Source organism: Leucopleurus acutus (assembly GCF_964270905.1).
Source record: "Leucopleurus acutus genome assembly, chromosome: 3".
In the NCBI taxonomy this organism is placed as follows: domain Eukaryota; kingdom Metazoa; phylum Chordata; class Mammalia; order Artiodactyla; family Delphinidae; genus Leucopleurus; species Leucopleurus acutus.
In genome coordinates, this window is record NC_139145.1 from 7,247,862 (window position 1) to 7,269,402 (window position 21,541).

General features: G+C 51.4%; 1 protein-coding gene across 2 annotated transcripts; it reads right to left on the reverse strand.

Moving 5' to 3' along the window:
* Positions 1-11,829: 11,829 nt before the first annotated feature.
* On the reverse strand, positions 11,830-20,128 carry KEAP1 (kelch like ECH associated protein 1). 2 transcript variants are annotated; one of them, XM_082837076.1, is made up of 6 exons: positions 20,058-20,128; positions 17,701-18,386; positions 15,599-16,284; positions 14,107-14,312; positions 13,652-13,828; positions 11,830-13,494 (listed from the first exon to the last, which is right to left on the reverse strand). In XM_082837076.1, the coding sequence occupies exons 2-6, from the start codon at positions 18,337-18,339 to the stop codon at positions 13,328-13,330; spliced, it is 1,875 nt and encodes a 624-aa protein (XP_082693202.1). In that variant the 5' UTR covers positions 18,340-18,386; positions 20,058-20,128; the 3' UTR covers positions 11,830-13,327. The 2 variants fall into 2 exon arrangements, with proteins under 2 accessions (XP_082693202.1, XP_082693203.1); XM_082837077.1 differs by lacking the exon at positions 20,058-20,128 and having other exon boundaries at positions 17,701-19,988.
* Positions 20,129-21,541: the final 1,413 nt, after the last annotated feature.

Below are 21,541 nucleotides of genomic sequence, written 5' to 3' on the forward strand. Positions count from 1 at the left end.
GGGGGCAGGGAGGGGGCGCCCCATGAGCTCTCTGCCCTCCCCCCAAGAAGTCTTCAGCCTCATTTTGCACAAACCTGGCAATACTGACTTGGGGGACGGGCAGGGGGGAGATGGGTGGATCTTAGGAGGCAGGGGTAGGATGTTGGAGGGACATTCACACCACCCCCCTGGGGTCTGAGGTTTGAGGAGGGTGTGATCCACCTCCCCCCTCCACCGGCCACCCCTTTCCCCTTCCAGTCTGGTTTCCGTTTGAATTTTCTCCGTTTGCAGGGGCGGGGGATGGCTTGGAGCCGCACCCCTCCTTCCAGCTGCTTCTCCTCTTGTTTCTGCCTTAATGATTCCCACGGCCATAGGAGGGGGGGGTTGCAGTGGCTCCCACCTGCACCTTGGGTGGAGTAGGGCCAGGCCTGGAGCCCCCCCTCGTGGGCACAGCCCCCTCCCCAGCATCCTCCTGCCCCCCCTCCCCGACTCTTTGCCCTAGGAGGAAGCAATAACGGTGTACACCCACGTCCCCTTTCTGGGCAGCCCTTCCCACCCTGGCAGCCAAGGTCATCTCTCCTTTGCCCGCACCTTGCCAAGTCTCCCCCTCTACCCCTAGCTCTTCCCCCAAGCAATACGACAGACAGATGCAAGGCCATTTTTCTCCAAGCCATGGGGGGCTGTTTGGAAAGAAAGACCCCCTCTTCCCCTTCCGCTCTGCCCCTCAGCCTGGCTCTGCAGCTGGGCAGGACCGGCCTCTCTCTCTCATCTCTCTCCCCTCCAGTTCGGAGCACACGGTACTGTAGCCCCCAGCTCCCCCCAGCCTTCCATCTGTCTGTCCTTCCCTGTGGGGAGTACCACCCGCTCCCACCCCCATGATGCTGTACAGGGTTCATTTTTGTAGCGAAAGTAGTTTCAGTCCCAGCTGGCCACCGGAGTGGGCCTTTTTTTTTTTTTTTTTTTTTTTGGTTTTCCTTCTTTCTTTGTTTCTTTTCTTTTCTTTCTTTCTTTTTTTTGTACATACTGTAAGGTTGGTTTGTAAATTATTCTACAGAGGCAAAAAGGGAAAATAAACTTGCCCTTCCCCCGCTGACTCAGGGGAAGGAGGGTTTGGGGGTCTCCCGATGGGAGTCTCCATTCCTGCTGTATTATACAAACTGTACCATAGACCCCGGAAGCGTGGACTCAGCGCTGTTGTTGAACGGCGAGTCATGTCATCAGAGGGGGTGAGGGAGGACTGCGCAGACCCTGCCCCTCCCCCGGCCCCAGGGCCAGGAGTGATTGGCAACTGGGGACAGGGACCCCGGGGGGCGGGGGAGGGGAGTCAGTACCCCCTTGAGCTGCTCGAGTGTTGTCCACTTTGATGATCAGTCAGTCGGTCTGCTGATCGATACTCAGTCCTTCGATCTTGTCTCCAATTAAACCGAGGCTTTCACCGATCTTCCTGGCTGATGTGGCTTCCTTTCCCATCCTGTTTCTCAAGGTGTGTGTCTCTCTCGCTATCTGTCTGGGGAGGGGTGGGGAAAATGAGCGGGCTCTGTCCCTGCCCCTTCCCAAGCAGATAGAACTTGAAGGGGGTGCAGATAGTTTGGTGGGAGGCAGCCCCCTGGCCTGGGCCAGGTCCAGGCACAGGGGCTGCAGGTTGTAATGTGGAGGTTCAGACCACGCAGTTTTTGGAGGCCAGCAGACCCAGGTAAGCCTTGTTTCTCTCACGTGGAGCATATCTGACGCAACTCGGGTTCTCCTGGTACCACGAAGTCATTCCTGGAAACCTGACTGACCCCCCCCCCCCCCCCCCCCCCCCCCCCCGCCGCCTCCAACATCTGGTTGCCAGGTCATGATAAAAGCACTTGGATCAAATTCTGCCCTGCAGACATTAAACTTGATTTATTAGCACAAGAGAATTTACATCTGTAAGTTCCATGAATTCTGGCCATGATAGTGTTGCAGCCCTCACGCTGCATTAAAACAAAACCAAAACAAACAAACAAACTTGACTATCCTAAAGCCCATGAACCTTAGGATGTATCCCAGGCAAGCTGAATCCTCCAGGTTCACACAGGACCAGCTTCGGATTTTAGCTCTGTTTTTCCGACGAGTTCATACAGGATCGGGGAGCTAGGGAGTCTCAGGTATTTTAACCAATCCACATATTTGAATACTGTTAACTCCACCCCTGGGAGCCCATTTTTCCAACCTTTATCAGCCTAATTAAATTTTTTTTTAAAAGCCTCTGATTATCTTTATTTTATTTTATTTTATTGTGGTATGCGGGCCTCTCACTGTTGTGGCCTCTCCCGTTGCGGAGCACAGGCTCCGGACGCGCAGGCTCAGCGACCATGGCTCACGGGCCCAGCTGCTCCGCGGCATGTGGGATCTTCCCAGACCGGGGCACGAACCCGTGTTCCCTGCGTCCTCAGGCGGACTCTCAACCACTGCGCCACCAGGGAAGCCCTATCAGCCTAATTAACAAGCCCCGATTTCACCAATAAAACGTTTCTGCCATTCATTATGCTAATGAGCAAAACTTCCCTTGTGAATAAAGATAAAGATGGAGGAAGTGTTTGTGATGCAGGTTTTCAGACTAGAACACGGGCTGCCTCTGGTGTGTAATAAACAGAGATACACATGTACACACACAGTCCTTAAGTGGTTAAGCACAGTGGGACCAGTATATATTCACAGCATGTGTCTTCTGAAACAAAATGATGGCAGCTTGGGACTTCCCTGGTGGTCCAGTGGTGAAGAATCTGCCTTCCAATGCAGGGGATGTGGGTTCGATCCCTGGTCAGGGAATTAAGATCCCACATGCCGCGAGGCAACTAAGCCCACGTGCTTTAGGGCCCGAGAGCCACAACTAGAGAGCCCGCGTGCCGCAACAAAGAACCTGCACACCACAACTAAGACCCGACGGAGCCAAATAAAAAATACTGAAAAAAAAAAAAAAAAAGGATGGCAGCTTCCCTGGATCTGAGGATAGGCCGACCCACCTACTCTGCTGTTTTGTCTCTAGTGGCCAAGGACTGGTTTGGATCCCAGTTCTAGCTGTGTGACCTTGGGCGTGAGCTCTCTGACCTGCAATTGTTTCATTTATAAAATGGGGTTAACAAAAGTTCCAGACTAGAGAGGGGTGTCCAGTGAAACTTTCTATGATGCTGAGAATGTTCTATGTCTGCGCTATCCAATAAGGTAGCCACTAGCCATACGTGGCTATCAAGCACCTGAAATGTGGCTAGTGCAACTGAACTAGAGTTTTAATTTTCCTTTACTTTAAGTAGCCACGTTTAGCCAATGGCTGCTATATCTGACCGCGCAGTACTGGCACTTAAGCGAGAGAGTTAATGTAGAGGGTTTAATGTATACAAAGGTTCTCCTGCTTGACTTTGGCTTAAAGATTCATAGTAGATATCCTGGGCCAGAGGAGCAGGGGCCAGCCTGGACCCAGGGGGGCGGAGCAAAGCTGAAAAACTAGGTAGAAGTTTCCAGGGAATCTGAATTTTGCGCAAGAAGCAACGAGGAGACACAGTTGTTTTCCCGAGGGTGTTTCAAAGGGAAGCAGAGTCGGGGAAAGGGTGTTGGGCTGGGGGTCAGGAGGCGACAGTATCAATCCCAGCCTGCAGGGGGTTAGGTGGGCGGCTCTGGGTGAGCCTTCTTGCTCTGGGCCTCAGTTTTCCCAAGTGTAAAAGGGTAGGAGTGATGTCCCACATGCCTCCCGAGTTGGGACTTGGTGACAGTCTGAGAATGTGGGTCAAAGGATAGAGGTGGCATGTGACCGTCAGCTGGCTCTTTAAAATTCTCCTGTTGGGGAGTTCATCTTTCCTCCGGGAAAGGTGGCCAAGGGCAGAGAAGCCCTGTAATCTGAACAGGACAGGGGGCCCTGGGAAGGGGTGGAGTCAGTTCATTCTTTGAAGTTGACGTCAGCCACTTGCAAGCTACAGGGGTCTGGGGCAAATGGTTCCACCTCGCCCAGGCTTCAGAGGGCTCTGCCCTATGCTAACCTCATTACTCAGATTATTTTATCAACTTTCCAGCTGTTCTTGAGATAGGTACTATCATTTTGCAGATGAGGAAACTGAGGCTGAGAAGTGATCTCACAGTGTTGAGAAAATTCAGGGAAATAAGGCAGGGATCTCACTTTACCCAATGCCTGTTTGACAATGATAGCTGCCTGGTACTTTTATATTATTATCGCTATTTTAGTTCACATGCACAAAATTATGAGATGTGGGTAATATTTCTCCCGCTTTCTCAGCATCAAAATATATGGAAGTAAAATGAAAAGAAGACAGTTTTCTTTTTTCACCTATTGGCAAATAATGAAAAGATGGACCATCCAGGGGTGGGCAAAGCACTTTCATAGTTCGTTAGTGCTGGTAGAAATTAGCACATACAGCTCTCCAGGAGTCGTCTGACAATATTTATCAAAAGCATAACTGTGCATGCATTTTGACGCAGACGTTGCACTTTTAAAAATATTTATCCTAAAGAACCAGTTGGTGCTCACTTCGGCAGCACATATACTAAAATTGGAACCATACAGAGAAGATTAGCATGGCCCCTGCACAAGGATGACACACAAATTCGTGAAGCGTTCCATATTTTTGCAAATCAAAACTACAGTGAGGTATCGCCTCACACCAGTCAGAATGGCCATTATCAAAAAATCTATGAACAACATATGCTGGAAAGGGTGTGGAGAAAAGGGAACCCTTTTGCACTGTTGGTGAGAATGTAAATTGATACAGCCACTATGGACAACAGTATGGAGGTTCCTTAAAAAACTAAAAATAGAACTACCATATGACAAAGCAATCCCACTACTGGGTATATACTCTGAGAAAACCATAATTCAGAAGGACACATGTACCACAGTGTTCATTGCGGCACGATTTACAATAGCCAGGACATGGAAACAACTTAAGTGTCCAGCGGGGCTTCCCTGGTGGCGCAGTGGTTAAGAATCCTCCTGCCAATGTAGGGGACACGGGTTCGAGCCCTGGCCCAGGAAGATCCCACATGACGCAGAGCAATGAAGCCCATGCACCACAACTACTGAGCCTGCGCTCTAGAGCCCGTGCACCACACCTACTGAAGCCCGCGGGCCTAGAACCCGTACTCTGCAACAAGAGAAGCCACGACAATGAGAAGACCGCGCACCGCAACGAATAGTAGCCCCTGCCCAGAGTAACTAGAGAAAGCCCGCGCACAGCAACGAAGACCCAACACAGCCAAAAATAAGAACAAATGAATAAATTTATTTTTAAAATGTCCAGGGACTTCCCTGGTGGCCCAGGGGTTAAGAATCCACCTGTCTATGCAGGGGACACGGGTTCGAGCCCTAGTCCAGTAAGATCCCACATGCCGTGGAGCAACTAAGCCTGTGTGCCACAACTACTGAGCTTGCGCACCACAACTACTGAAGCCCACATGCCTAGAGCCCGTGCTCCACAGCAAGAGAAGCCACTGCAATGAGAAGCCCGTGCACCACAACGAAGACCCAACACAGCCAAAAATCAATAAATAAATTAAATAATTTTTTTAAATGTCCAATGATAGATGAATAGATAAAGAAGATGTGGTATGTATATACAATGGAATATTACTCAGCCATAAAAAGGAACGAAATTGGGTCATTTGTAGAGATGTGGATGGACTTAGAGTCTGTCATACTGAGTGAAGTAAGCCAGAAAGAGAAAAATATCGTATTTTAACGCATATATGTGGCATCTAGAAGAAATGGTACAGATGAACCTATTTGTAGGGCAGGAATAGCGACGTAGACGTAGAGAACTGACATGTGGACACATTGGGGGAAGGGAAGGGTGGGACGAATTGGGAGATTAGGTTTGACATAAATACACTACCAGGAGTAAAATAGCTAGTAGGAACCTGCTGTATAGCACAGGGAGCTCAGCTTAGTGCTCTGTGATGACCTAGATGGATGGGATCGGGGTGGGGGTGAGGAGGGAGGTCTAAGAGGGAGGGGATATAGATATATATATAGCTGATTCGCTTCATTGTACAGCAGGAGCTAACACAACATTGTAAAGCAATTTTACTCCAATAAAAAAGTTTGAAAAAAAAGAACCAGTTGGCTGAAAACCTAAAGTTGCAGGTACCAAATACCCATTCTAGTGCTGGTCAGAATAGTGAAGAATTGTGAAGAACCTAGATGTCCAACACTAGGTAGTCATGAAATTATGCTTCCTGTATGGTGGAGTAATATGCACTTATTAAAAACAATGAGGTGGGACTTCCCTGGTGGCGCAGTGGTTAAGAATCTTCCTACCAATGCAGGGGACACAGGTTCGATCCCTGGCCCGGGAAGATCCCACATGCCGCAGAGCAACTAAGCCCATGCGCCACAACTACTGAGCCTGCGCTCTAGAGCCCGTGAGTCACAACTACTGAGCCCTTGTGCCACAACTACTGAAGCCTGCAGGCCTAGAGCCCATGCTCCACAAGAAGAGAAGCCACCGCAATGAGAAGCCTGCGCACCGCAACGAAGAGTAGCCCCCACTCGCTGCAACTAGAGAAAGCCCATGTGCAGCAACAAAGACCCAACACAGCCCAAAATAAATAGATAAAATAAATAATAATTTAAAAAATAAAATATAATAAATATAAATAAATAAAAATAAAAACAATGAGGTGGGTCTGTATTTATTGAAATGACAAGATGCTCACAATGAGAAGAGCGGGCTTCAAAACGTTCTGCATGGGCTTCCCTGGTGGCGCAGTGGTTAAGAATCCATCTGCCAATGCAAGGGACACGGGTTCAAGCCCTGGTCGGGGAAGATCCCACATGCCGCACAGCAACTAAGTCTGTGTGCCACAAAGACTGAGCCTGCGCTCTAGAGCCCACGAGCCACAACTACTGAAGCCCACGCGCCTAGAGCCCATGCTTCGCAACAAGCCCCTGCTCACAGCAACTAGAGAAAGCCCCTGCGCAGCAATGAAGACCCAAATGCAGCCAAAAATAAATAAATAAAAATAAAAATTAAAAAAATGTTCTGCTTTATACCATCCTACATATCTGCATAGAAAAAGCAGCTTGTTCATCAAAATATTTACAGTCTCCAGTGAATGGATTAAAAGACACTGGTGTTTTCTGTTCTGTAGTCTTGGATGTTTTCTGAATTTTTGCAATGAACATGTATTACTTTCATAATCAAGGGGAAGTTGTTTCGTAATCAGAGGAAAGACATAGCCAGTATTTGTTATCTGGGAGCCACAGAAGCATAGTAGATAAGCACACAGACTCTGGATTCTGGTCGCGACTCTGCCAGTTAATGACTGAGTTAGTTTGAGCAGATTACTTACTCATGCTGTGCTTCAGTTTCCCTCGCTGTAAAATGCAAATAATAACAGCTCAGGTTTGCCAGGCGATTACCATGTGACAGGCACTGTTTTACATAAATTATTGCACTTAGCTCTCGTAACAGCCCTGCTAAGTAGGTACTGTTCTATAAAATGGGTCACAGGCGAGGAAGGAGGTAGGACTAGGCGTTCGAACCCCCGTGCGCCCCCTAGAGTGGATCTGAGGAACTACAGCAGGCAGGAAGGTGCGCGGCGCGTAGACTGGGAAGAAGGCGTGCCAAAGTCGCGCGGGAGATTTTCTTCTCCGAGCTACGATTGGCTGTCGTAGCTGTCATTAGCCAATAAAGCAGCCAATGAGAGGCGCGGCCGCTCCGCTTTTCGAACTAGATGACCGAGGGAGCCGAGGAGCTTGGACCGAGGCAGGTGCGACGAACCCTGAGGCGGGTGAGGGGACCTGGCGTCACTCCCTTCCTGAGAGTGACCCCAGCGCCGTTCCCATTTTCTTAGGGAGACCCTGGCGTCATCCCCCTTTCCTGAGAGTACCCTAGCGTCATTCCTGCCGTACTGAGGGGGACTCCAGCATCCTCTCGCCCTCCTGAAGTGAACCCTAGTAGCGTCTCTTCTTTCTGAGAGCGACGCCAGAGTCGTCCCCACTTCTTTAGGGAACCCTGGTGTCAGGCCCCTTGCTGATGGGGCCCCAGCATTATCCTTCCTGAGGGAGACCGACCCTGGCTTGGGACCCCTCAAGAAGACATGGGAAACCATGTCTTCTTGAGGGGTCCCCTCCTATGTCATCCTTTCCGAAGGGGACCCTCAGGGTCATACTCTCCCCCTTCCTCAAGGGTCCCCGTATTGCTCCTCCTTCCTGAGAAGGGGTCTGGCATTGTCCCCTCCCTTCCTGAGGGTTTGTCGTCATTGCCATCCCCACACCCTGAAAGGACCCATCACCGCCCTCCTCTCTGAGGGTAATCTCTTCCTCCCTTGCAATTCGAGAAGGACCCCGGCAAGGGCTTCGGTGGTCCCCGTACATGAGAAGTCCCAAAGCCCCCTCCTGCGCTTTCCTATCCCCAGCTGGGGAGAGGGAGAAGGCAAGACTCAAATCACCCTCAAAATGTTTGGGGGCGGGGGAGTGAAACTAGCTGATAAAGGAACTCACCATGTCACATGAGAAATTGTTTAAGGAACTGGGGCTGTTTCTCCTAAAACGGGAGCTGGAGGAAGGATCTAAAGCTGCCTTAAAATATTTATCAAGTGCTTCTCACAGCTCCTGACATCATCAGTAGATACTTATTCAGCAACTGGATATATTCAGGCTGTTACCTGAAAGAGGGATTACTCTGTTCCATGACGTTCCAAGGTATCTGATGATAACAGGTAAAGAAAGGTCAAAAGGGCTTCTTGGGTTGAACTAAAATCGTAACAGGCTAAGTAGCTCTACTCTTGCACAGAGCCGGCGAAATCCACACCATTGGAGAAGCATCTGCATGACCTCACCAATTCCATTTAATCTCACAAATGTTTATCATACATCCATTGTGACCAAGAATTCATCTACTCAGCGTTCAAATAGGGGTGAAGCTCCTATTGTGTGCCAGTAAATAAAATGGTGAACAAGACGAAGAATCGAAGAATAATTACGAATACAAGGCAAAAAATACATTGTTTATGATTTCTGCAAGCTACTTTTTCCTAGAGCACTTCTCAGGGTTTCTGGTTGTACATTAATAAAATACAAATAACTGTCCACTCCTCACCGCCCTTGACCATGGGCTACAGGAGGGCAGAAACCATGTCTTCTGCTCCCAGTTGTATCTACACAGGGTCTGGAATATGGTAGGCCCTGAAATATTTGTTGTTCCCGCCTCATCTCTTCACTTGGTGAATCCTCAGAGGAACTGGGAGATGGTCAGAGACGGTCATATATGATCAGTAAGGGAAAGACATGGGCTAGAAACGAAAGGGAATCCACCTGCGATAGCTGAGACTTAAGAAAGAAACACCAACTCCTTGGCCAATGCTATTAATCTTTCCTGTGAGGGCAAGGGAAGGCAAAGAGGTAGCTGACGTCAGCATCGGGCTGCAGTTTCGAATTTCCCACAAATGTTGTCTAAATCAACTGAATAAATCCCAGGGGATCCTGGGATGTGTAGTCTGAAAAGTGTTCCTGGGTGTCCGGCTTACAATTGGGTGTAATAAAATCAAAGTTACAACCCTGCGGTGTGGATTTGGTGCTGGCGCTCACAGGAGGGAGAGTCCTTGTTTATTTATAAAAATATAATTTTCCCGGAAGTTTTGAAGAATGCTGATTTTTTAAAAAATAGGAACTGGGCTTCCCTGGTGGCGCAGTGGTTGAGAGGCCGCCTGCCGAAGCAGGGGACACGGGCTCGTGCCCCGGTCCGGGAAGATCCCACGTGCCGCGGAGCGGCTGGGCCCGTGAGCCATGGCCGCTGAGTCTGCGCGTCCGGAGCCTGTGCTCCGCAACGGGAGAGGCCACAGCAGTGAGAGGTCCGCGTACCGCAAAAAAAAAAAAAAAAAAAGGAACAAGCCAAAATCAGGGCATTCTACACTCTGGGGCTTCTCCAATCTTGCTCCTTTTCTTCCCTGGAAATAGTTCCGTTTTTTACCCAAAGGCCCACAAGAGGGTGCTGCACTCCTTTTAGGCCACACTTCCTGTATCAACCCTGAGGGTCTTGGGGAGCTACAAAACCATCATAAAATGAGACAGGTGGGTTGGTGGAAGCACTGATTTTTCACAGGTAATGAGAGCCAGGGAGGAATTTTAAGTAATGCAGGTATAGTGCTCTGAGGTAATAAAATGTTATCATTATCATTCTGATTTTGAAAACCTTAATAATTCAGATTAATGTTAGCATTTCAGGTTTCTAACACTTATCTCGTTCCTAGTCAATAATACTACATTTACTGCATTCTTACTGTGTGCCAGGTGCTAGATACTGTTACTATTCCCCACTTTACAGTGGAGGAAAATGAGGCCCAGAGAGGATTTGAACCTAGTAAGTGACAGATACAGGTCTCAAACCTAGTCTGTTTTCTCTCTTCTTTTTTCTTTTAAATTTAATTTTCTTAAATTCTATCTTCTGCAATACTGTATATTCCCACTAACATTTATATTTTAAAACCAGGATCCCTAGTGTTCTCCTTACTTGTTGCAAGTAATAAATACTTCCTTCGCCCAATTAACAAACAAACAAATGCACCAGAATACACTCCCAAGGGAGAAGATAGTCCTTGAATTGAAGGTATGTTGTATTGCACAAAGCAAGATACTCTAGCACCCAGAACTACAGTGGCCTTCACAGAGCTGAAAGTTATCTTAGACATTGTCCAGTTGATTAAGAGTGGGAAGTTACTTGCTCATCATCACTATAAGTTCATCCTTTCGCCTTCATCTTTGTTTTCTCTTTCTATACTGGAACTTCCCCTTAGCTTATAAACACGCTCTGTCTTCGGAATCTTAAAAGCAAAACCCAAACCCTCCCTGAACCCTTCGTTCCTCTCTAGCTGTCATGCGTACTTTGCCTCTTCTCACCCAAATGTCTCAAAAGAGATATTCCTTCTTTCAGCATCCTTCACTGAGTCAGTGTTATCTCCTCGGCAACAGTGCCTGTTCTAAGGAGGCATTCGATAAACACCTGCAGAATCTATTGCTTTACCCTCACAATTCTACCAAAATGGTTCTTAGTAAGCTTACCTTCCAATCGCCAAATCCAGTGAGCATTTGAAGGTCTCTTTCTGAACCGCTTTGTATTTAACAGTGTGATTCTTTTAAACTTTTTGTGCTCAAATTTTTCACCACTTGGCTTCTGTGACACTGTACATTTCTTAGTTTTTCTCGTAATTTTCTGCTGCTGTTGTGCTCCTATCGGGCTTTCTCTTACATCCCTCTACTCCTTAAATGTTGTTTCTCAGAATTTGCCTTTAACTCGTTATTCTTGTTTAACGCCAATGTCTCAAAATGTGGTCCCTGGACGAGCAGCTTCAGCATCAACTGGGAACTTGTTAGAGATGCAGTTTCTTGGCACCCACCTCGTGAATGAGAGACATCTAGAAAATTCAACATCCATTTATGATTTTTAAAAAGATGTAGCAAACTAGGTATAGGAGGGAGCTTCCTGAACTTGATAAAGTTTCCAGCAAAACTTAAGGCATAGATTACAGAAAATGTTTTGGCAAGTATCAGAATTAATGGTGGAACATTAGACGCAGTCACCTTATAGTTAGAAGACAACTATGCCCACTATTACCATTACTAATCAAAACTGTATAGGATGTCTTAGCTAATGCTGTAAGACAAGGAAAAGAAATGAGTTGTAGAACTATTGGGAAGATGACATTACACTATCATTATTTGTAGATGGCTATCTGCTAAAAAAAAAAAAAGATACTAGAAAGAAGCTGGCAGAAGACCAATACATCTATATCAACAACTTCCCCATAACAGAAATATCAATTTAAAAGGATCAGTGAGTAAAGATCTCACTGACAAGAGCAAGGCCTATAAAACTCCCATAAAGCCTACTGCAAGCCCTTTGTGGAGAAATTATAAAGCTTTCCTGAAGGACAGCAATGTCTTCACTAAATAGACGGATATACCAAGTTCATGAACAGAGAGACCTAATATAAAAATTGTTTTCTCCCCAACTGGATACTTTTTTTAAATATATTATTATTTTTATTGATATTAGTATAGTATTTTTTAATAAATTTATTTTTTCTGGCTGCGTTGGGTCTTCGTTGCTGCGCGCGGGCTCTCTCTAGCTGCCACGAGCGGGGGCTACTCTTCGCTGCGGTGCGCGGGCTTCTCATTGCGGTGGCTTCTCTTGTTGCTCCTGGCAGGGAAGGAATCAAATGTTTCCTCCAAGCTGTTTGGAAGAACCTGTGAAATCCCCAATATGAGACCGTACTTCATTCTTCTTTTCTCCACTCCCCCAGCACGAACAGAGCTGACTCGCAGAAAAGATCCAGGCCACGTACTCCGTTCACACATATAGTTCAGAAGGAACCAGGCTGTTGAACCCTTTGCCTGAAGAAAATTCTCAAGAACCCCTTTGTCCCAGACACCTAAATAAAATAAAAGGCTCGGTCTACATTATTGAAGTGTATAAAGATGACGGATGGACTTTCACGGAATTTGGAAGGCGTGCTGGGGATAGTCCTCCTTAAAATACAAACTGTTCGCGTGTGCAATTAACCTCAGGGAGCCCTAGGAGATGAGTCAAGGAGTTGGGTCACTGTCTGCAAAGCAGCTAAAAGTGACAGACAAAGTGAGCCCTGTGTGGCTTGCCCATGGGGAGAAAGATAACCTACGTATCAAAATTCAATGGGCCGAGATAACAAACTGGTTTCAAATCCAAGCCCTAACTCGAAGACTTGAGTGCATTTCAGGAGAAGAGTCCTTTCCGTCCCACTGGCTCAAGACCTCCAGCTGAGAGCCTGGGTGGAAGACACTAGTTAGTTTGTTCTTTATTTTCAATGGAAAGTTACAGGGTTACTTATCAACAAAATGACTGTCCAGGGCAGTGATACCCAATGGTTTCTATGTACAGGCCCATCCCCGGGGTCCACACCTCTGGAGGGGCCTCAGCCCCTGAGGCCTCAGTTGGCTCGTTCCCAGGCCTCCAAGAACCAATCACGAAGATGCAGGGAACAAAAACCAGCCTGTCCTCGGCACCTGCTTTCATCCCAAGGGGAGGTGGTGGCTGCTGGTGTGGGACCCAGGCCTGGTCTCGGGGTAGCAGGTGTAGGGGCCTCTCCCCGGGGGGCCTGCCCTTCCCGCACCCACCTCCCGGGCAGGCTCTCTTGGACATTCCTGGGACTACTCTGATGGGCTCACGGGTTCCCATTCTGGCCTTTTCTTTCGAGTTGTCATTTTAACACTGAGGCATCCCAGCCTCCCATCCTGGAGGACAAGCATTTGCTCTGTAGCCTTTTCTTTTGTCCCTGTTTTTGTACAAAGACGACAGTACTCTGGATTGGAACATTTTTTTGCCCAAGAAACAAAAGTGGCTCAACAGGTACAGTTCTGCTGGTCAATCTGCTTCCGGCAGGGTTCCATGGTGACAGCGACGCCAACTCCACTCCGGCCAGATGTCATGCAGGTCACCTCGCTCCAGGTGTCCGTGTCTGGGTCGTAACACTCCACGCTGTCCAAGAACGTGTGACCGTCGTAGCCTCCTGCAGGGAGAGCAGAAGGGATGGTTGCTCCCTCCGAGGGCGGGGGAAAAAGAGGAGAAGAAACCACAAGATGCCTTCCTGCCAGGATTGGAGCCTGCCCCTAAAAGATGGGGTTAGGTAGGCTTCTCCACCCAGGCCCCCACCCCCAGGGCCTCACCGAGAACATAGATTCTTCCCTGGTGCACAGTAATTCCCAGAGCGCTTCGCCGATGCTTCATGGGGGCTACGAAAGTCCACGTTTCTGTCTCCACATCGTAGCGTTCCACGCTGTTCAGCTGGTCCTGACCATCGTAGCCCCCCGCAGCATAGATGCAGTTGTGCAGGACGCAGACTCCTAAGTGGTACCACACGGAGAGGGTGACTCCGGGGCCTGGCCTTGCGGGCCTCAGCCACCACCTTCTTGGGCGGGGGGACCCTCCCCTCCCCCTTCTCCCCTCTCCCGAGTGACCCTTTAGAAACAAAGCCGGGAGAGAAGAGCATGGACTCTATCAGAATCTAGCTCTCCTGTGTGTGCCACGGGGTTTAAGGCTGAAACAGGAGGCCCGGCCGAGTTTCACGCCCAGGGGTGGGAAGGTGTTCCTCTTCTCTCCCCTCCCCGCAGCCCCTGCGCACCTGCCCCACTTCGGATGGTGTTCATGGGTGTGATCATTCGCCACTCGTTTCTCTCTGGGTAGTAACACTCGGCTGAGTTAAGGCGGTTCGTCCCGTCAAAGCCCCCGACCGCGTAGAGTAGACGGTTGAGGACAGCCACTCCCACCCCGATCCTTCGTGTCAGCATTGGGGCCACCAAGTGCCACTCATCCCGCTCTGGCTCATACCTGCAACGACATAATAACAATGACAGCAGCAACCACAGCTGACCTGGAACACTAACCCCCACTGATATTCTGCTATGTCTTTAGGCACTTGAACTCTTTAATTCTCACAAGGATTCCCCGAAACACAAGTTATCAGTAGATCCATTTTCCAGATGAGGAAACTGAGGTTCACAGCCACCATCTGCTCAAGGTCACATGCACATCTGTTGGACCCCAATGGCTCCATCATACCACTGCCTGTGTTGAGTGTTATGTGTATCATCTCACCAAAGCCCCACACAGCCTAGTGGGGAAAGGAGTCCTCGCTATTGTCCCCCACCTCACAGATGACAAGACAGAGGCACAGAGAGGTGAGATGGCATACTCAGGGTCACCCAGGAAGTGGCAGACCTGGGGTTTGATCCAGCTCTCTTGGACACCAGAACCCCAGTCCGAACAACTAGGCTACCCCCTGGCATGGTTCTTCTCAAAGTATGATGCTCAACTACGGAGTAACCATATGTCCCCGTTGGCCCAGGCACTTCCAGTTCAGGCCTGTGCTCCTGGAATAATTCATAGGGCCCCTTTTCTTCTCGAAAGCGGCCTGTTGAGGGCGATGCATCATCTCATCATCCTATTCACAGACCGTGTACATTAGAAGCCTCTGGGGTGTTTGTTTAAAATTCCTACTCCCCAGCCTCACTCCAAACCCACCAATGCCAGATCTCCAGCATCCCCTGTCGTGGGCCGGGGAGTTTGTTTTAACAAGTTCCAGGTGAGAACTGTATTCTGGCTCACACCTCTGGAAAACAAGAAGGCAGAGGACGAGGCTATAGGAGAGTCAAAAGCCCAAAATACTTGGCCTCTAAACACAGGGTCACCACGCACAGTTGTGCAGACTGTGTACTGCACAAGGGCACCACATCTGAGGGGGGACCTACCATGTAGCAGGCCTCATACATATGTTTATTACAACAATTTGTGGACAGATGACAGTGAGGTGTCACGTTTTAACAAAATTAGCATATTACAACAATTTCAAACTGATGGAACTTTTCCCAAAGCTGCATAAAGTTGCTGTGTGCATTTGTGGTGGCCCTGTAAACAGTTGCCAGGCCCAGACCCAGCATCCAAGGTCACGACCATAAATCTCCCAGGAGTTTAGCTTCACCTTGAGGCTTCCACTCCCTGAAGGCAAGGCACAGAGAAAAGCACTCAACAACAGGGGGAACCCCCAGATCCCAATGGCTTGGGACCTGTCAGCAGTGGAACCCTTGGCGCCCACCCCTCCAGACGCCGCCACTCACCTCTCCACGCTGTTGTGGTGGATACAGCCATGGGAGCCGCCGACAGCATAGATGTGCCCATCGATGACCCCAACCCCGATTCGGTTTCGAGGTACGCTCATGGAGGCGCAGGGCGACCACTGGTTGGTCATGGGGTTGTAGCAGTCCAGGGCGCTGGAGTCGGTGTTGCCATCGGGGGAGTTGTTCCGACCACCCACGGCATACAGCAGCCCACCTACCACACAGCCCGCCAGCCCGCTCCTTGGCACCTGCAGGTCCGCCAGCCGGAGCCAGGTGCCATCGCTGGGGTTGTAGGCCTCCAAGTAGCTGAGTGACTGGCGGAAGTAACCGCCGGCCGTGTAGATGAGCCGGCCCACCTTGGGCGCCCGGCAGGGCATCACCTGTGTGGGCTTGTGCAGGGTGAGCTCCTGGAAGATCTTCACCAGGTAGTCCTTGCAGCGGGAGTCCGACTGCAGGATCTCGCACTTCTGCAGCTGCATCTGCAGGAAGTGGGGGGTGAGCGAGTGGCAGCGCACAGCCCGCAGCAGCGCCTGCACGTAGAAGCGCCGCTGCTCGCAGTCGTACTTGACCCAGTTGATGCAGGCGTGGAAGACCTCAGACTCGCAGCGCACGTTCAGATCGTCCCGGCTGATGAGGGTCACCAGCTGGCAGTGGGACAGGTTGAAGAACTCCTCTTGCTTGGCCACCTGCAGAGGGCATTTGTGTGACGGGCTGACTTCCCTGTCTCTCTCCACCTCCCCACCCCCCCAGCCCGCCCTTCAACAGTGCTATGACTTTGGACAAGTCACTCAACCTGCCTCTGACGACCTCAGCTTCCTCAGGTGTGAAATGGGGATTTGAATAGTATGAACCTCACAGTTTGTGAGGATCAAATGAGTTACATTACATGAGCCAAGCGTATAGTACACAAGTACTCAGGTAAATGGGCAAGGACACGATGTACCGTGTACGTTTTTGTATGATTTTGTATTTGAACGTTACCCTTTTCTTTTAAGGAAATTACTTTTCAAAATAGCAGACAGACTACAAAGGCAATAGCAATAGAATATTCTAGAAAGAAAAAAAAGTTCAGGCTCGAAGAAAACAGCCTGAGTTGCAATTTCGGCCTACTACTTTCTAACTGTGTGACTTTGGGCAAAGATCTGAAACATTCCAGGTCTTGGTTTTCTTCCTCTATAAAAAGGGGATTAAATTAGTAGCTATCTCATAGCAGGGCTACTCCTGGGGTAAATATTTCTTGCCAGGCACTGGTCTATATAAATAATTTCAGTCACCCCACATAAGCGGGTTCCCAATTTTCTGGTACCCCCAAGCCCATGCAATCCCTTGAAACCAATGCTGTGCAGGTCAGTGGGAGAGCCTTGCTCCTGGACCACCTTCCTGGAAGCCACAGGCCTTAGGACTAATGCCAGAGCTTCTTGGAGCACCTGGACAACCCCCAAGGTGGTAGAGAAGAAGAGGAGTGGGGATCAGGGTAGTGTCCACCCCAGCTGGTCCCAGCCACTGGAGGATGACTTTGAAAACTTCCAAGAAGGCACTCCAAAGCATACCTCCTCCTAGGAGAGCTGGGAAGATTCAGTGATTTAAAGGATGAAAATCACTTAGAACAGGGGCTGGCCCACAGCAAGTGCTAAACAAGCACTTATTTTCTCTATTCACAACTTCCTCCACTTAAAAACGAAAACGAAACAAAGAATAGTGCAAGGACAACACTCCGTGGACCAAAGAAAACATGTGTAAGGGTCATACGTGCAGTCAACAGCACGCCATGGGTGTTCAATAAATAATGGCGGACTGACTGAAAGGTCAGGCCCTGCTCAGCACACCAGGATGGAACTGCCAACATATTCACTGCACCCTATCCCCACCTTTGACCCCAGAGAGACCAGGGGGCCCAGAAACCCGTGAAGGCCTCACTTTCCTCGCTGTTTCCCAGAGTTGCCCCAGATATGTAGACTAGGAAACCAGAACCCCATGTTTCTCCAGCTCCTTGCCTTGACCCTTCACATCTTAAGGGGAGACAGTGATGACCACCTGTCTGTTCCCGGGTCCTTCTGATGCTGCTCCCAAGCCCTGGCTCCACGTCCCCTCCCCTTGCTCACCTCCCCAAAGTGCATGTAGATGTACTCTCGGGCACGCTGGTGCAGCTCAGTACAGCCGATCTGCTCGGCGAAGTTGGCGATGCCAATGGCGTTGCTGGGATCCAGCTGCTGCACCAGGAAGTCGCTGCAGGCGCGGACCACGCTGTCAATCTGGTACATGACGGCACCGTTCATGACATGGAGCACACACTTCTCACCCATGGAGATGGAGGCCGTGTAGGCGAACTCAATGAGGCGCTCCATGACCTTGGGGTGGATGCCCTCAATGGACACCACCTCCATGCCCTGCTCCCGCAGCCCATTGGTGAACATGGCCTTGAAGACGGGGCTGGATGAGGCCAGCACCACCTTGTGGGCCATGAACTGGGCGGCTGGTGCGTCCTGGTACTTGACCTGCAGTGTGACATCACACAGCTGCTGGCTGAGCCGCAGTTCGTTCATGATGCCGAAGGCCTGCTTGGTGTGATCCTCCAGGGTGTAGCTAAAGGTGCGGTTGCCGTGCTGGGAGGGCGTCACCTCGGCCTTGCACTCGGTGGAGGCGTACATCACCGTGTCCCCTGCCCCCTCAGGGCGCTGTGACCTCAGGGGTAGGAATTGGGTGTGGGCCCCAGCCCCACTAGGCCCGGGTTCCAGCTGCATGGGGTTCCAGGTGACAAGGGACAACACCACCACTGGCACTCAGGGGCCTGGAGGAGGGAGAGCACAGGGCTGGGGGGAGGGCCTGGGGCCAGGCCTTCTTTTCTAAGATAAAGTAACTCCTAGCCCAGTTTTCCTTCCTAAGCACAGGTGAAGCAGTGTGCATTTGCACTCCCTAACTGCCCCATGGCCTCACCAGCCCGAGGGTCCAGCCTAAATCATAGGTCAGATGGTGTCCCTCCCCTGCTCAGAATCCCCCTACAACTCCCTGTGGCATGAAGAATAAAACCAAATTCTTCAATGGCTTGCAAAGCTCTTCACAGTCAGCTCCTGTCCACCTCTTCCCTTTGCTCATTCTGTTCCAGCTCTCTGGCGGCCCCTCCCTTCCTAGGACATGTCCAACTCATTCCTTCATTCACCTCACCAACATTTATTGAGCACCTACTGTGTGCCAGGCACTGTTCTAGGCACCAGGGCCACAGCAGTGACCAAGACAGAAATGCACTGTGCCCCGCTGGTGCTGACACTGGGGAGGGAAGGGCCATAAGTAAAATAAGCAAGACTGGAGCAGAAACTGGGGTTATGAAGAAAATGACAACAGCATTGGGACAGTGTCATATGGAGGCAGTTTTTTTAAAATCAGGTAGTCCAGGCCTCTGTTGGAGCTGAGACCAGAAGGGTGAACGTATGAAGAAGCTGGGGGTGGGAGTTAGTTTTCCAGGCAGAGGGAACAGCAAGTGCAAAGGCTCAGAGGCAGAATGATGAGAGACAATCTAGAGAATCAGGGAGGAGTGTAATGAGAGAGACTGACTAGTGAAGGGAGGCTTTCGCTGAACCCTGTGGAGTCTGGAGGGCCAGGGCATGAGTTATGTTTTGAAAAGTCCTGTGGGGAGTGGCGTGGGGGGGGGTCTGCAAGAGGCTCCCTGGGTTCTTCATCTTATCTTTCTCTGGGCTGGACTCAGAGTCACCTCCTCCCTGTTTTATTTCCATCACAGCACTTGTCAAGAATGGAAAGGAGCTCCTTTGCTTGCTTGTTGAAGGATGGCCTGTTCCTCTGGCCCTGAGCCCCAGACTTCAGAGAGCAGGTAGACCTGTGTAGGTCAGGGTTATGCCCACCCTCTCATGTGCCTCCCCTGCATCCTGCCTGGGGCCTGGCACCCCGCAGAGGTCAGTAAGCTGTGGCTGGCTGACTGCCCACTCCACTGTCCCTGCCAGAGCACCTTCCTCCACCGGGCCCTGGATGCCGCTTGGCCGCCTCTCCCCAGCCGAGACCCAGGCCTGCCTCTCGGTCTTTGGCCAATAGGTCAACGTTGCCCCCTGGGCACCGGGCACTTCCCCCCAAGAAGCGGTAAGTGGGGGACTGCGCATGTCCCGCCTGAGCCGCCAAGGCCTGGAGAAGGGAGGAAGTGACCCCGCCGCGGCCTCTCCACTGCCAGCCCCAGGGCGCAAACCAAGCCCCCCAACGCCCCGGGGTCCCCGGGCCTCCGTCCGAGCGGCGCTCCCTGGGCCTCTCGCTCGGCTTGCGTCGCTCCCGGGCCACCCCGCGAGTCGCGCAGTCCAACAAAAGGATAGGACTCGAGCCGCGCCCTCCTGGCCCTCCGCGGAGCCGCGGGAACCCCGAGACCGGTCCCGCATCTCCCGGTTCTCTGGCCCCCGGGCACGGCCGCAGGGCGCTCACGGCCCGTGGCGCCCTCAGCCCGGGCGCTGGCCGCCCCACTCACCCCGCCATGGCCGCGCTCGGGCTCCGCCTCCGTCGCCCAGGCCCGGGCGCCTCCATCGCAGTGCGCAGGGGGGAGGCGCAGAACGCGCGCAGGTCACCATGACTAAGCAGAGCCGGGCGCCGGCCGTGTCAGAATAAAAGTCCCCGCGGCCCCTGGCCTCCCGCGGCAGGGCCGCTCCCCCCTCACCCGCCCACGCTAGCTGTCGCCCTGTTGCGCAGCCCCAGCGCGGCGACCACAGCGCCGGTCATTGTGGCGGGGCCAAGGACCGCAGCGCACCCAGCCGCGTGGTCGGAGCCGCGGAGAATGAGCCCCAGGTTCGAGGCCCAGCGCTTCCCCGCACCAGGGATCAGTGGACACCCCACCCCTCCGCTGCCGCCGCCGGCGCGCTCACCTGCGTCTCTGCGTAGCCTCCGCTGCTCTCGAGGCGGGGTGGGGATGCCAGGGGCGCGGCGGTGGCTCCGGGTACGGTGGTGCCACCCGCGCACCGAGCTTCCGGGAAGCCCGAGGGGCCGTGGCCCGGTCGGGCGAGGCTCCAGCCTAACCTTCACTGTCAGGGTCCCGCGGGAGCTTCCGCCGTCTGGGGGACCTCGGCTTTGGGGCGGCGGGGCCTGCGGGATTGCGGCCGTCGAATGGGGGGCAGCCTCGGGACGCCCGGGAAGGAGGCAGGGAGAGCGCGCAGCGGGGAAGGAGTCGCGATTCCCCGCCCTTCCCGCAGGTGCCCGGCGCCCATGAGCGAGGAATGGGGCGTCGGGCGAGGGCGCATGGCCAAGCCCACCCGGCCCGTCCCTCCTTCGCAGCCCCTTCCATCCGTCGGGTTTCGTCGTGTCAGCGCAGGTCTGCTCTCCACGACCTGTTCTCCCTTTAACTCCACACAGTGCAGGCCTCACATTAAGGCGGCCGCAGGATCCAGCCAGAATTGTCTACCTACTTGGATTTGCATTGCCTTTATTTTTTATCTCCAGTCTGGAGGCGCGTGGAGCTCGCGGGCGGGCATTCGAACAACTGCTTAGCCACTCTCTAGCTCTGTGCTGGTGGGCCCATAATTTAACCTCTCCATGCTTCAGTTTCCTCCCTGTAAAATGTTAATACCTGCTAGGTTATCGGGAGAACTAAAGAAGAACGCTAGGGCCCAATAAATATGGATTGTTATTTTTCCTGGCAAGTGATACTGATTTGCCATTTATGCTGTTTGTGATATAAAGTTAGTTTTTAAGTAAATGTATTTAAGTTTTTTTTAAAAGAGTCCATCTATATGAAACACTAGGCTGAACAGATGTTGGTCTAAGAAAGGATTCCACCCGCTTCCGGGGTGAACCTGGAAGATTCAGCCTCCCTGCTCAGGGTCTGGGATTAATCCGGTGTCCGAGGCTGGAGTGGGGTTCCTCCCCGCTCCTCCCATTCCAGTTGCGTGAAGCTGCAGTTCTGGGTAGCTCCAGAGGGGGCGCAATAGCATAGCCGGCAAATACTGTACAGGGAGTGACTGA